Genomic DNA, 10,876 nt, shown 5'->3' on the forward strand with positions numbered 1-10,876 from the left:
GCAGCTCAAATATCAAAGAACCACTTATAATTCGCGAGATAACTCAGGGCTCACACGACGGTTCACAGAACTCCTTACAAAAACGACCTGAAGACGACTAAGGAGACAAGCTGCCAGACGACTCACCAGACGCGGGGTGAGGACGCTCCCAGGGAACAAGCCACCAACGGCCCTGGGAGACCATCAGATTACCAGAGAAAATTGCGGGAAACAAAGCATGCTTGCAACATCGACTACAACAACCCCCAAGATTAATGGTCGATAACCCCTGCCGCACTCTCCACAACCCCTTGCCAAAACCAATTCCTTCAGGCGCTCTTCATACCCTGACCCTGGTAACGCTGGGACGAGCCTCGTCGCAAATTTGAGAACCTTTTCCAGTTTCCTTATGTGTTTCTTCAGGTGGGGACTCCATGATGGCGCGGCATACTCTAAGACTGGTCTCACGTAGGCAGTGTAAAGAGCCCGAAATGCCTCCTTACTTCGGTTTCTGAATGATGTTCTAACTTTTGCCAGTGTAGAGTACGCTGCTGTGTTTACCCTATTTATATGTGCCTCTGGAGTTAGGTTTGGTGTTACGTCCACTCCCAGGTCTCTTTCTCGCTTCGTTACAGGTAGTTAGTTTCCCTTCACTGTGCACTGTGTGTGTTGGAGGCACCAGGACAAGTCGCCTCTCCAAGATGACGACACACTCCAGACGTATGGAGTTGTTAAGGCTTCATTACTGTACAGTGAAGCAAGATCTAGGTTAAATCACGCTAAGTCAGGATATGATAGGTTAGCTGGGTTGTTAGGGGTAGGCTAGACACGGGGCGACCTGACCTCAAACCTCCCATAAACTGATATTTGCGGCAACAAAGGCCGTCATCCCCCGCTCTGGTCAGCGCTGGACCTCGGGTAAATACCACACACACACGGGGCTTTGTGCCGCCCTCTCCCACTTCCCACTCAAATATCCCTCACAGGTATTATTATATACATTATTAGTTGTGTGACATTACTTTGTGGTGGTGTACGGTGGGTGCGGGTAACCACCCGTCAGCGCTCCCAGTTATGTCTGAGTACATTGTGGCCGTGGAGTGGTTATTGTACACGGACTGTATTCCTTTTGTCCGCAGTTCGAATCTCACTCAGGAGGAAATGGTAGTTGTTATTATTTCGGTTAAAACAGGTTTCAGTCCTGTACCCCCAGATCATTCCACCTGCAAGTTTGAGTGAGGCTAGCCCCTAGCGTCTGGCCTCCAACTTTGGACAAACATTTTATTTTATTGTTTAGATATATGCCGTCTACCACACTTGTTTAGATATATGCCGTATATATACCACATTTGAAAATTGTGATCTTTATATTAATTTTTCAAATGTGGTAGATGGCATTTAATGAGATCGGTGTTTGATTATCTATCATGCCATTATATATATATATATATATATATATATATATATATATATATATATATATATATATATATAACTGAAAACTCACACCCCAGAAGTGACTCGAACCCATACTGCCAGGAGCACTCTGCTGGCGTACAGGATCCCTGTACGCCATATTGCATATAGCATTACTATATTGCAGTATAGTCCTGGGGACCATGTGAAGAGGTTATCCTTGTCCACTTTATATGGACAAGGATAATCTCTTCACATGGTAACTATCGTACCATGTGAAGAGTAACGTAACTATCGTGTAGGTTGTGATCATATCCTCTCTGTTCCTTCTATCCTCTAGGGCTGAGATTTAGTTCCATTAGCCTTTGCTCGTAGCTTAACCCTCTCAGCTCTGGCACCAGTATTGTGGCAAACTTTTGTACTTCAATTTTGTACTTTCAATTTTGGCTTTATGCCTCACAAGGTGCCGATTCCATGCTGGTGATGCATATTCCAGAACTGGTCTAACATATGTTGTGTAGACTGCCTTGAAGGAGTCCTGATTCAGTCTTCAGTTAGTGAATGATTCTAAGCACCTCTGCAGCATCCTTCAGCAGCCATGATGATATTGACCTTAGTCCTGTGTATGTTGTCATCTATGTACAGGTCTGAAGAGTGAAGGCTCACAGAAAACATTCACCTGCGTACCTACCTGTCTGTATATTCAGCCAGCCAGCCAGCCAGCCAGCCAGCCAGCCAGCCAGCCAGCTACTGTTGCTGCTGCTACTGCTGCTGCTGCTGCTACTGCTGCTGCTGCTGGAGATCGCAGGAGCACTGGCCAGCGGCTCACACCTTCATGCATTGAGAACATATGTTCATGCATTTATTAGTGTGTTGGAGACTGTGAGAGTGGCGGGTCGATCCATCACACTAACACTTCAAGACGGATACTCTTGACAGCCTCGAGTTGTTCCTTCATTATTCACATTGCAACGTCACCTGTGTTGTTGCTGGGTGTAGGGATGGGGCTGGTGTCCCGGCGTGCGGGTGAGTGTCCCAGCGTGCGGGTGAGTGTCCCGGTGTGCAGGTGAGTGCCCCTGCGTGCGGGTGAGCAAATGCTCCAGACGTGTACTGACTGGTCATCCTCGTACTCACTGCGATATGCTGCCTGGCCTGATCTTCACACTGACACTTGGAGAAATAAGTCAGGAACGAATGATCTAATTGTGCCTTGATAGTCAGCCACTCATGCGGGTAACAACAGCTCAGCTCTGACTCCAGACGCCTCCTCCCACCCTAGCGTCTCTGCCAGACTTATCACCACTGAAAGAAATGAACCTTAAGACTGAGTGACGTGACACAACAGGTTTGCAAGACTGAACAACACAACTGGCCAGCCGTGCCAGGAGGGCGGGGCCCTTATCTGCATGTTCGACATATTTAAGGAATTACTCTCTCAAAGAATTGTTTTGTTGACAAGCAATTTATATTCGGCCTAAGTTGTCCTCCTGTTGCATAATCTATTTATACAAAGTAGATCATCCTGGCTAGCTCCTCAGTTTGTACATTACGTTAAAACTTTGTAATATCATACAACTTATTTATTATACAATGTTTAGATTTCAATACGAGGATGTATTTTAAGCTGTATACGCTGTTACTGTGTCTCACATTTGTAATTGTATGTCGTATTGTTACACGAGACAACCGTATATGTATAACTATTTTGGAACATTTATAAGTACAATCTAATTGGTCAATGGACTAGACACAGCTTAGTGTTGGGGGGGGGGGGGTGTTATATCTTGAGGTTATCTTGAGATGATTTCGGGGCTTTTTAGTGTCCCCGCGGCCCGGTCCTCGAGGACTGTTGCTAGCAGCCGAGTGTTGGGGGGGGGGGGGGGGGAGAGGGGGGGCCGGTTTCGACATCAGCGCTAATCATCTACTCCAACACCTTGCCTGGGCGAGGTATATTAATATTCCCGGGTAGTGAGAGAGTAGTTCTTCATGTCTAAATATTCTCACCCCCCTCCCTTGCCCTTCCCCCCTGGCCAACCCCTCCCCAAGCCTCAGCCCTCCCCCGGTAGCCCCAGCGTGAGCTGAGAATACCACCCCTTCCCTCTCTCTGCCACTCCCCCCAGTACTGCTCCTAGTCCACCGGAAGTAAAGAATTGCGCACAGCAGCCAGCGCTTGTTGCTGCTGCTGCCGCTCCTGCTGCTTCTGCCGCTCCTGCTGCTTCTGTTGCGGCCGCTCCTGCTGCTTCTGTTGTGGCCGCTCCTGCTGCTTCTGTTGTGGCCGCTCCTGCTGCTTCTGTTGTGGCCGCTCCTGCTGCTTCTGTTGTGGCCGCTCCTGCTGCTTCTGTTGTGGCCGCTCCTGCTGCTTCTGTTGTGGCCGCTCCTGCTGCTTCTGTTGTGGCCGCTCCTGCTGCTTCTGTTGTGGCCGCTCCTGCTGCTTCTCTTGCTGCTGCTCCTGCTGCTTCTGTTGTGGCCGCTCCTGCTGCTTCTGTTGTGGCCGCTCCTGCTGCTTCTGTTGCTGCTGCTCCTGCTGCTTATGTTGTGGCCGCTCCTGCTGCTTCTGTTGCTGCTGCTGCCGCTCCTGCTGCTTCTGCCGCCGCTCCTGCTGCTTCTGTTACTGTTGCTGCCGCTCCTGCTACTTCTGTTGCTGCTGCTGCCGCTCCTGCTGTTTCTGTTGCTGCTGCTTCTGCTTCTTCTGCCGCTCCTGCTGTTACTGCTCTTCGTATTATCGAGGAAATCCTCCACCGTCCTCAAAGTAGGCCTTCGCGTGCCCCTTCAGAAGACTCCTCCAACATCACCAAGAGCCAGAGGTCCGGGCAGGTCGGTACCTTCACTAGGAGAGTGGCACCCCCGCTCTCTATGATCGCTGGGTCCACCTCAAACTCTAAATTATTACTACACTTACAGCGTGTGGGAAGGTGGAGCCCAGGAGCTGGAGATCAGTAGGGCAAGTGGTCGAGGAGGCCGTCCCAACTGGCGGGGTGGTTATCTTGAGATGATTTCGGGGCTTAGCGTCCCCGCGGCCCGGTCCTCGACCAGGCCTCCTTTTTTTTCTTACACATCCCCAGGAAGCAGCCCTTCGCAGCTATCTAACTCCCAGGTACCTACATACTGCTAGGCGAACAGGTGCATCAGGGGTGAAAGAAACTCTGCCCATTTGTTTCCGCCTCCGCCAGGGATCGAACCCGCAAAGCTCAGGACTACGAATCCCGAGCGCTGTCCACTCAGCCGTCAGGCCCCAGAACCCCACACACAAACACGTCCTCTCCTCGTTGAACACACTCGCAGATCACTACTTAATATTTGTATCTTAACATATTAAGCATCATAACTTTTCATTCAGATTCCAAAAGTTTACATTTTGCAGGTAAACGGGGAAGTGTTGAGGGCAGGGGGGGGGGATGAGGGGGTGAGGGGATGAGGGGGGTGATGCGGGGGTGAGGAGGCGGGGGGTGATGAGGGGGTGAGGGGCGGGGCGGGGGGAGGGGGGATGAGGGAGAGGGGATGAGGGGGGGGATGCGGGGGTGAGGAGGCGGGGGGGGGGGTGAGGAGGCGGGGGGGGGGGGGGGTGAGGGGGCGTGGGGGGGGGGTGAGGGATTACCCTTGACAGCACCTGTTGTCCAACAGGGAAGCAAACTGTCCCTCAGAGTTTCAGGAATTGGGGTTGGAAGATCAAAATTACTTGTTGCGTTGGGATTATGGGCCTCGGGGAAGGTACTGGAACCGGTTCGCAGCGCGTCCTCCCATCTAATACGTCGCCTTTTTTTTGTATTTATGGAATTGACCCATCCATTATGTGACGTATTAGTAAAACTAAAGCACCGTAAATTGACGTTTTCTATACATCGGCCTCGATACGTCAGGCGAGTTACTTGGGTTCATCATATGTAGTTGGCAAATGGGGAGAACGGGCTGATTCAACGGGGTCAATGGCGTCGTAACAACGGGGTCAATGGTATTGTAACAACGGGGGTCACTGGCGTAGTAATATATTATATATATATATATATATATATATATATATATATATATATATATATATATATATATATATATATATATATATATATATATATATATATATATATATATATATATGAAAAAATAATAACAATTACACGCACATTCCGACAAGTCTTGTTGCTCTTGGCGACAGATTAAAGTTCAAGTATGTTTATTGAGATAAGAAAGAAATACATCTCAAAGGGATAGAGTAGCTTAAGCTATTTCTACCCCCCATAGGCGACAGATTTACTTCAGTTAAGCCAAGTATTCATGAGCTACAGTATGCTGTATCTCATCTTGTTAAATATATTAAAAATTATTCTGAATGTAATTTACTGCATACGGTCTTAACCACATGCATTACTGAATGTTTTAAATGATAACATGTCATAAATTTCACGCCCTGCGCGTCACACGAACCGATCGTGAGGTGTCGGTATTTGGTTTTCTTTAATGTATTGTTATTTTATGAGCCTTGAGATGCTGTACAGAGTTGGATAGATTTTATTTATGACGGAAATGTCGTTCTCAAAGTTGAAACCTTCGATTCAGTTCTTCATTACATCTGACTCACCCAAATAAATATTGGCGGCTGTTTTACACACACACACACACACACACACACACACACACACACACACACACACACACACACACACACACACACACACACACACACACACACACGCAGCCTAATCACTTGGACTGGTCAGTATTGACAACCTCACTTCTTGCAGGTTCGGCATTGTTTCCCAATGGACCATATCACATATAATGGGCACCGCTTTTTTGTCCACATGTTCCAAATCTCTATCCTCATATCCCGGCCCCTTGTCCTCATATCCCGGCCAGTTCTCATATCCCTTCCAACCATGCTGGCGTAGCGCTTTTCTTGCATCAAAAACACACACACACATCCTGAGACGTATTAATTTATACCTAGATGATGTATAAAATACATATACAGTAAACAAGTACTTACTCTCACAATAGTTGGTTAATCAGACAGGAAATTACTCTGCCGACATAAGGGTGGTTGCTTTTTCTGGTCCTAACCAGATATCCCTTTGTTTTTATTGAGAGAGTTCAACAGTATGTTTGGACAGATCTTCTAATATCGTGTTTATCCTGATAAAGAAATGGACTTACCTAGTTTTTTGCGGTTGACAGCGGTGATGTTGTCGCTGACGGCGGTGCTGTGGTGGTTGACAGCGGTACTGTGGTGGTTGACGGCGCTGTTGTTGTGGTTGACAGCGGTGTTGTGGTGGTTGACGGCGGTGCTGTGGTGGTTGACAGCGGTGTTGTTGTTGTCGTTGATGGCGGTGCTGTGGTGGTTGACGGCGGCATCCTCCGAACAAAGACCCAAAAGTGATTCCATGTACCCACCAAACCCGCAGTTCATGAATGAAAAACGGTTTACACCGACTCACACCTGATTTCGTTCGAACACTTCCAGAACAAGTGCTTCACTGCCGAATTTTGTTCGATTCACAACGCTGTGAATGCATCACACGCGTACTACAAATACAAATAATCGCCAACAGAATATAAACACCTGACCTATGCCTATATATGCACAATATGCTAATATTTATAATATTAATTTATATTTGAGAAAATTCTAGTTTTGAATGAACAGCATGTAAAAAATTATGAATGCGTCTGTGGAGTTGACCGCTGACGTAATGGACTTTAGTCGAGGACAGGTTGGGTTTTGAAGTCACTCTTCAAGCCTAGGATCAAATTCTTGATTTGTCCCGAAAAGGAGCGGGGGTCGTTGAGCCCCGAAATCACCGCAAGGTAAGGTCTTGGGGAAGGAATTTTGATTTTCATGACAATGTTCACGCAGCTTGAATGTATACCCTCAAAACATGCATTATTTCCATGTTATTAACCCAGTATTCGCTGCAAATATTAAATAAATCCACAAATTCGTAGTTATCTTACCGTTATAAAGTTAAACAAACAAAGAACCGGAAACAATTCCCCGCTTGGAATAGCGTCAGCTGCGATAATTAAGAATACAAATTACAATAAAATTTAATAATATTCCTTCTCCTAACACCGTTTTTCATCAAACAATACAAGACTAAAGTGGCCAGCACCAGCATGTCAGTAGTTCGTGTCTTCCCCGTTAGGCTCCCAAATGTAATTGCAGTACAAAACAATATTATATGCACGGCCAAGTTTAACTACCGGGGAGTTAATCGGCAGGTGTTGGAACTAGCAGGTTAGGATTCTGTGGCTGCTAGTTTTCCAAGACGCTGTATTCATTTCCTTGTGATCGTAAAAAGTTGTATTCATTATCCACGTGACGATACCAGCCTGCAAACGGGCAGGTATTTTCTCGTGTCTAAGTCTGCTTCACTGCAGACGACTAGAGTCTCGGGCAACTTCTCGAGAGACTATCTGGAGTATACCTGGAGTGGGTTCTGAGAATTCTACTTCCAAAGTCTCTCGGAATATTTCAGTGGAGACTAGGCTAGTCTCTCGGGCTACTTCACTAGAGTAGTGAAGTTTCTAGGGCTACTTTCTAGGACTATTGCACACACTTCAGATAAATCTATTAATCTATTATAGTATCCCTGACGATTGTTTCAGCGAGGTAAAGAAAGACAGAAATAACAAAAAAGCGGAAAATGAGAGATAAACAGGGAGATAAAAAGTAATAGACAGAAAAGGAGGATACAAGAAAGGGAGAAAGAGACAGAAAGGTAGAAACATAAATGGAGAGAAGAGTAGAAAGGAAGAGAGAGATAGAAAGAGAACATAAACACCCTTCCCCGAAGGATCCCCTTGCAATTTAGACGTACTTATTAAATCACCATCTGTCAGTAACGAGGTAAAAAAAAATATATATAAGTATGTATTTGAGTTTCGTGAGGTGGAAGTGCCATCTGTCTCTAACCCGTTAAAACACATTACACCGACCATCAGAGCTCGCACTTCATGCATATATCATGCTGCTTGTACACGAATCTTAAAGCACTTCCTGAGGAGGTGCTCCAATATGAGGCTTTTATTGCAGGCAAGTATTTGTAATTATGGAAAATAAATCTATGTCTACTTTTGCGATTCACTTAATCATAATAGTCAAATTATTTTCAAGAAAGAATGATCGAGGCATTTATGGGTGATGTTTACAGGCATAAGTATTGGACGTCATCCATTTTGTGGATATTTGTGGTCAAATATGCGTTGTTAGCGTAGGCCGTAGGGGAACTGGCGCAGTGTGCAGCCTCTTCCTCCACTTTCTCCACTCACCCAAGGGCCCGGGTTCGATTCCCGGCCGAGGCAGAAACAAATAGGCAGTGTTTTTTACCCTAATGCGCCTGTTCATCAAGCAGTAAATAGGTACCTGGGAGTTAGACAGCTGCTACGGGTCGCTTCCTGGGAATGTGTGTGCGTGTGTTTGAGATAAATGTATGTAGTAGATATAATACAGTAAAAATAGATTGGTTAGAAATGTGGGGTCCAAGGGCTAATAGCTCGATTCTAGAGGCACACACACACAAAGAAATAGAAAGAACCCGAACCCAGGAACCAAGAACTCTTTGGGAACACATACTTAACTCTCAGACGCACACTCAGCCACATCCATACACAAACACACTAGAAACGTTCACTCTATGTTCATGGTAACAGAATTAGAAAGAATAGGTCGGCGTCTTTACTCAACAAGTTACTCAAATCATCGTAAGCAGAGCCACAAGACAGTCAGACGATTAAGAACAATGAAAATCAAGGTGAGTAGAAAGGTATTGCTTTGTTAGTGACTCAGAGAAAGAGAGAGAGAGAGGAGAAAGGAGAGAGAGAGAGAGTGTGTGTGTGTGTGTGTGTGTGTGTGTGTGTGTGTGTGTGTGTGTGTGTGTGTGTGTGTGTGTGTGTGTGTGTGTGTTCGTAGCCTAGTGAACGTAATAACTCAGCCCTGCATTACCTCTACCATTTCTCTACTGCTCCAGACTTGAATTAGCTGTGAAATTACAGTATCACATGGTGGTGGAGGCGTAATTGCCTGTATGCTCTGCTGCCTCTCCTCATTTGTAGTTTGCCCTTAATATTAATCCACAAGCGGATGTGCTGTTATATATCCAAGCGAATATTAAGGGAAAGCACAATAAACTTTATATGTGAATCTTGAGCTTCAGCTTGAAAATTTTAAATTACATAAATTCCTCAAGTACTCATAACGTGGCGTAACATTGATTAATAAATGACTAAGTCTTCCGGTAAAATGAATTCCCAAGCGGATGCACTTTTCCATATCCTGGTGTTAGTTGCAGAAACATGCATAAAACGTATAATATTCCTACGCCTTTGTTGCCCGGGATACATAAGAGGGTGGGATAATGTTTTCCTGCGTCTGTCCCTGAACAACATAACTCCCAGAGGAATAAATGAACTTTGTCAAGTATCAGGGGCCAGCCGCTAGAGGACACCTGGCTAGTAGCAGGGGCTGGAGGACACCTACCTGGATATAGGGGCTAGAACACCTGGCTAGTAGCAGGGACTAGGACACCTGCCTGGTGTTAGAAGTGTTGAAGTTAGAGGACACCGGACTATTAACAAAGAACAGAACCACTGCGCCACAGAGATGCTGACTTTAACATCTATTCTTACTGTATGCAACTCTAAGCTTGCTACACTATTGTTGTGTTTGTGGGAGTATAGAGAGGATTTTCTTATGTCTGTGGGTTACGGGATATTCCAACTGTACCTCCTTCAGAGGTTTTGGGCCTGCCTAGTGTTTCGTTTGTGAGCCTTTATCCCTGTCCCTGGAGAAGTCAAAGCATAAAATAAATGTCAACAGGCAGTGCCAGTGGTTTTGTCATGGGAAATTGTTCTGCGATTCATTAACCATAACGTTTTCAACTAGATATTCCTTGTGTCCAGTGTGGAGGGGTCTATCATACCCTAAGCAAGTAAATTTGTGGGAGTACTTTCCCTGTGGGTCGGGCCTTAACCCATCCTACCCGGATGGGTAGCTAGAATGTATGTTTGATAATGAATAAGACAGCCCTGGAACAGAGTATAGTGGTAGGTTTACACTGAGTATACCACAACACGTATCACAGCCCCATGACAAGTGGCAGTTGGGGGCTAGGTCTTCAAACTACACTTTGATGTCGGAATGGAATGAGTTCAGTTGTTGGTATTGGTATGGGGTTAGTTGGTGGTGATGGGGGGGGGGAGGGTGATCGTTGAGTGCTGGAAGTGGAGATGGGGAAAGTTAGACAGGGGAGGTGGTGGTATTATGAGTACTGGTAGTTGGGGTTGAGGTATTGGAGGAGGTGGTAGTGAGAGTGGAAGGAGGGGTGATAGTTGGGGGTGGATGGCCAGGGTCTGCTTGCACTTTCCTCCAAACTATTACGAATGGATATTACAAGTTCCCCTCCCCTCCATCTCCATCAAGAGGCAGAGCTCGTCACAACCAGACAAGTACAACATTTTGCCACGTACCCAACCCGGGTAGCAATTGTGT

General features: G+C 46.1%; 1 protein-coding gene across 1 annotated transcript; it reads left to right on the plus strand.

Annotated features, from left to right (window-relative positions):
* The first annotated feature begins 2,396 nt into the window (after positions 1 to 2,396).
* On the plus strand, positions 2,397 to 6,766 carry LOC138367242 (antifreeze protein Maxi-like). The gene is made up of 3 exons (XM_069328653.1): positions 2,397 to 2,461; positions 3,516 to 4,199; positions 6,565 to 6,766. Exons 1-3 carry the CDS (start codon positions 2,397 to 2,399, stop codon positions 6,764 to 6,766), a joined length of 951 nt encoding a protein of 316 aa, XP_069184754.1.
* The last annotated feature ends 4,110 nt before the right edge of the window (positions 6,767 to 10,876 follow it).

Source organism: Procambarus clarkii, chromosome 21 (assembly GCF_040958095.1).
Source record: "Procambarus clarkii isolate CNS0578487 chromosome 21, FALCON_Pclarkii_2.0, whole genome shotgun sequence".
Taxonomy (NCBI): domain Eukaryota; kingdom Metazoa; phylum Arthropoda; class Malacostraca; order Decapoda; family Cambaridae; genus Procambarus; species Procambarus clarkii.

What these genes read in the sequence shown, in the direction of transcription:
- LOC138367242 (XM_069328653.1), top strand. Translation starts at nt 2,397, where the DNA reads ATGGGGCTGGTGTCCCGGCGTGCGGGTGAGTGTCCCAGCGTGCGGGTG. An exon ending in GTGAGTGTCCCGGTGTGCAG is followed by an intron (nt 2,462 to 3,515) that starts GTGAGTGCCCCT and finishes CACTCCCCCCAG; the next exon opens with TACTGCTCCTAGTCCACCGG. An exon ending in AACATCACCAAGAGCCAGAG is followed by an intron (nt 4,200 to 6,564) that starts GTCCGGGCAGGT and finishes TGCGGTTGACAG; the next exon opens with CGGTGATGTTGTCGCTGACG.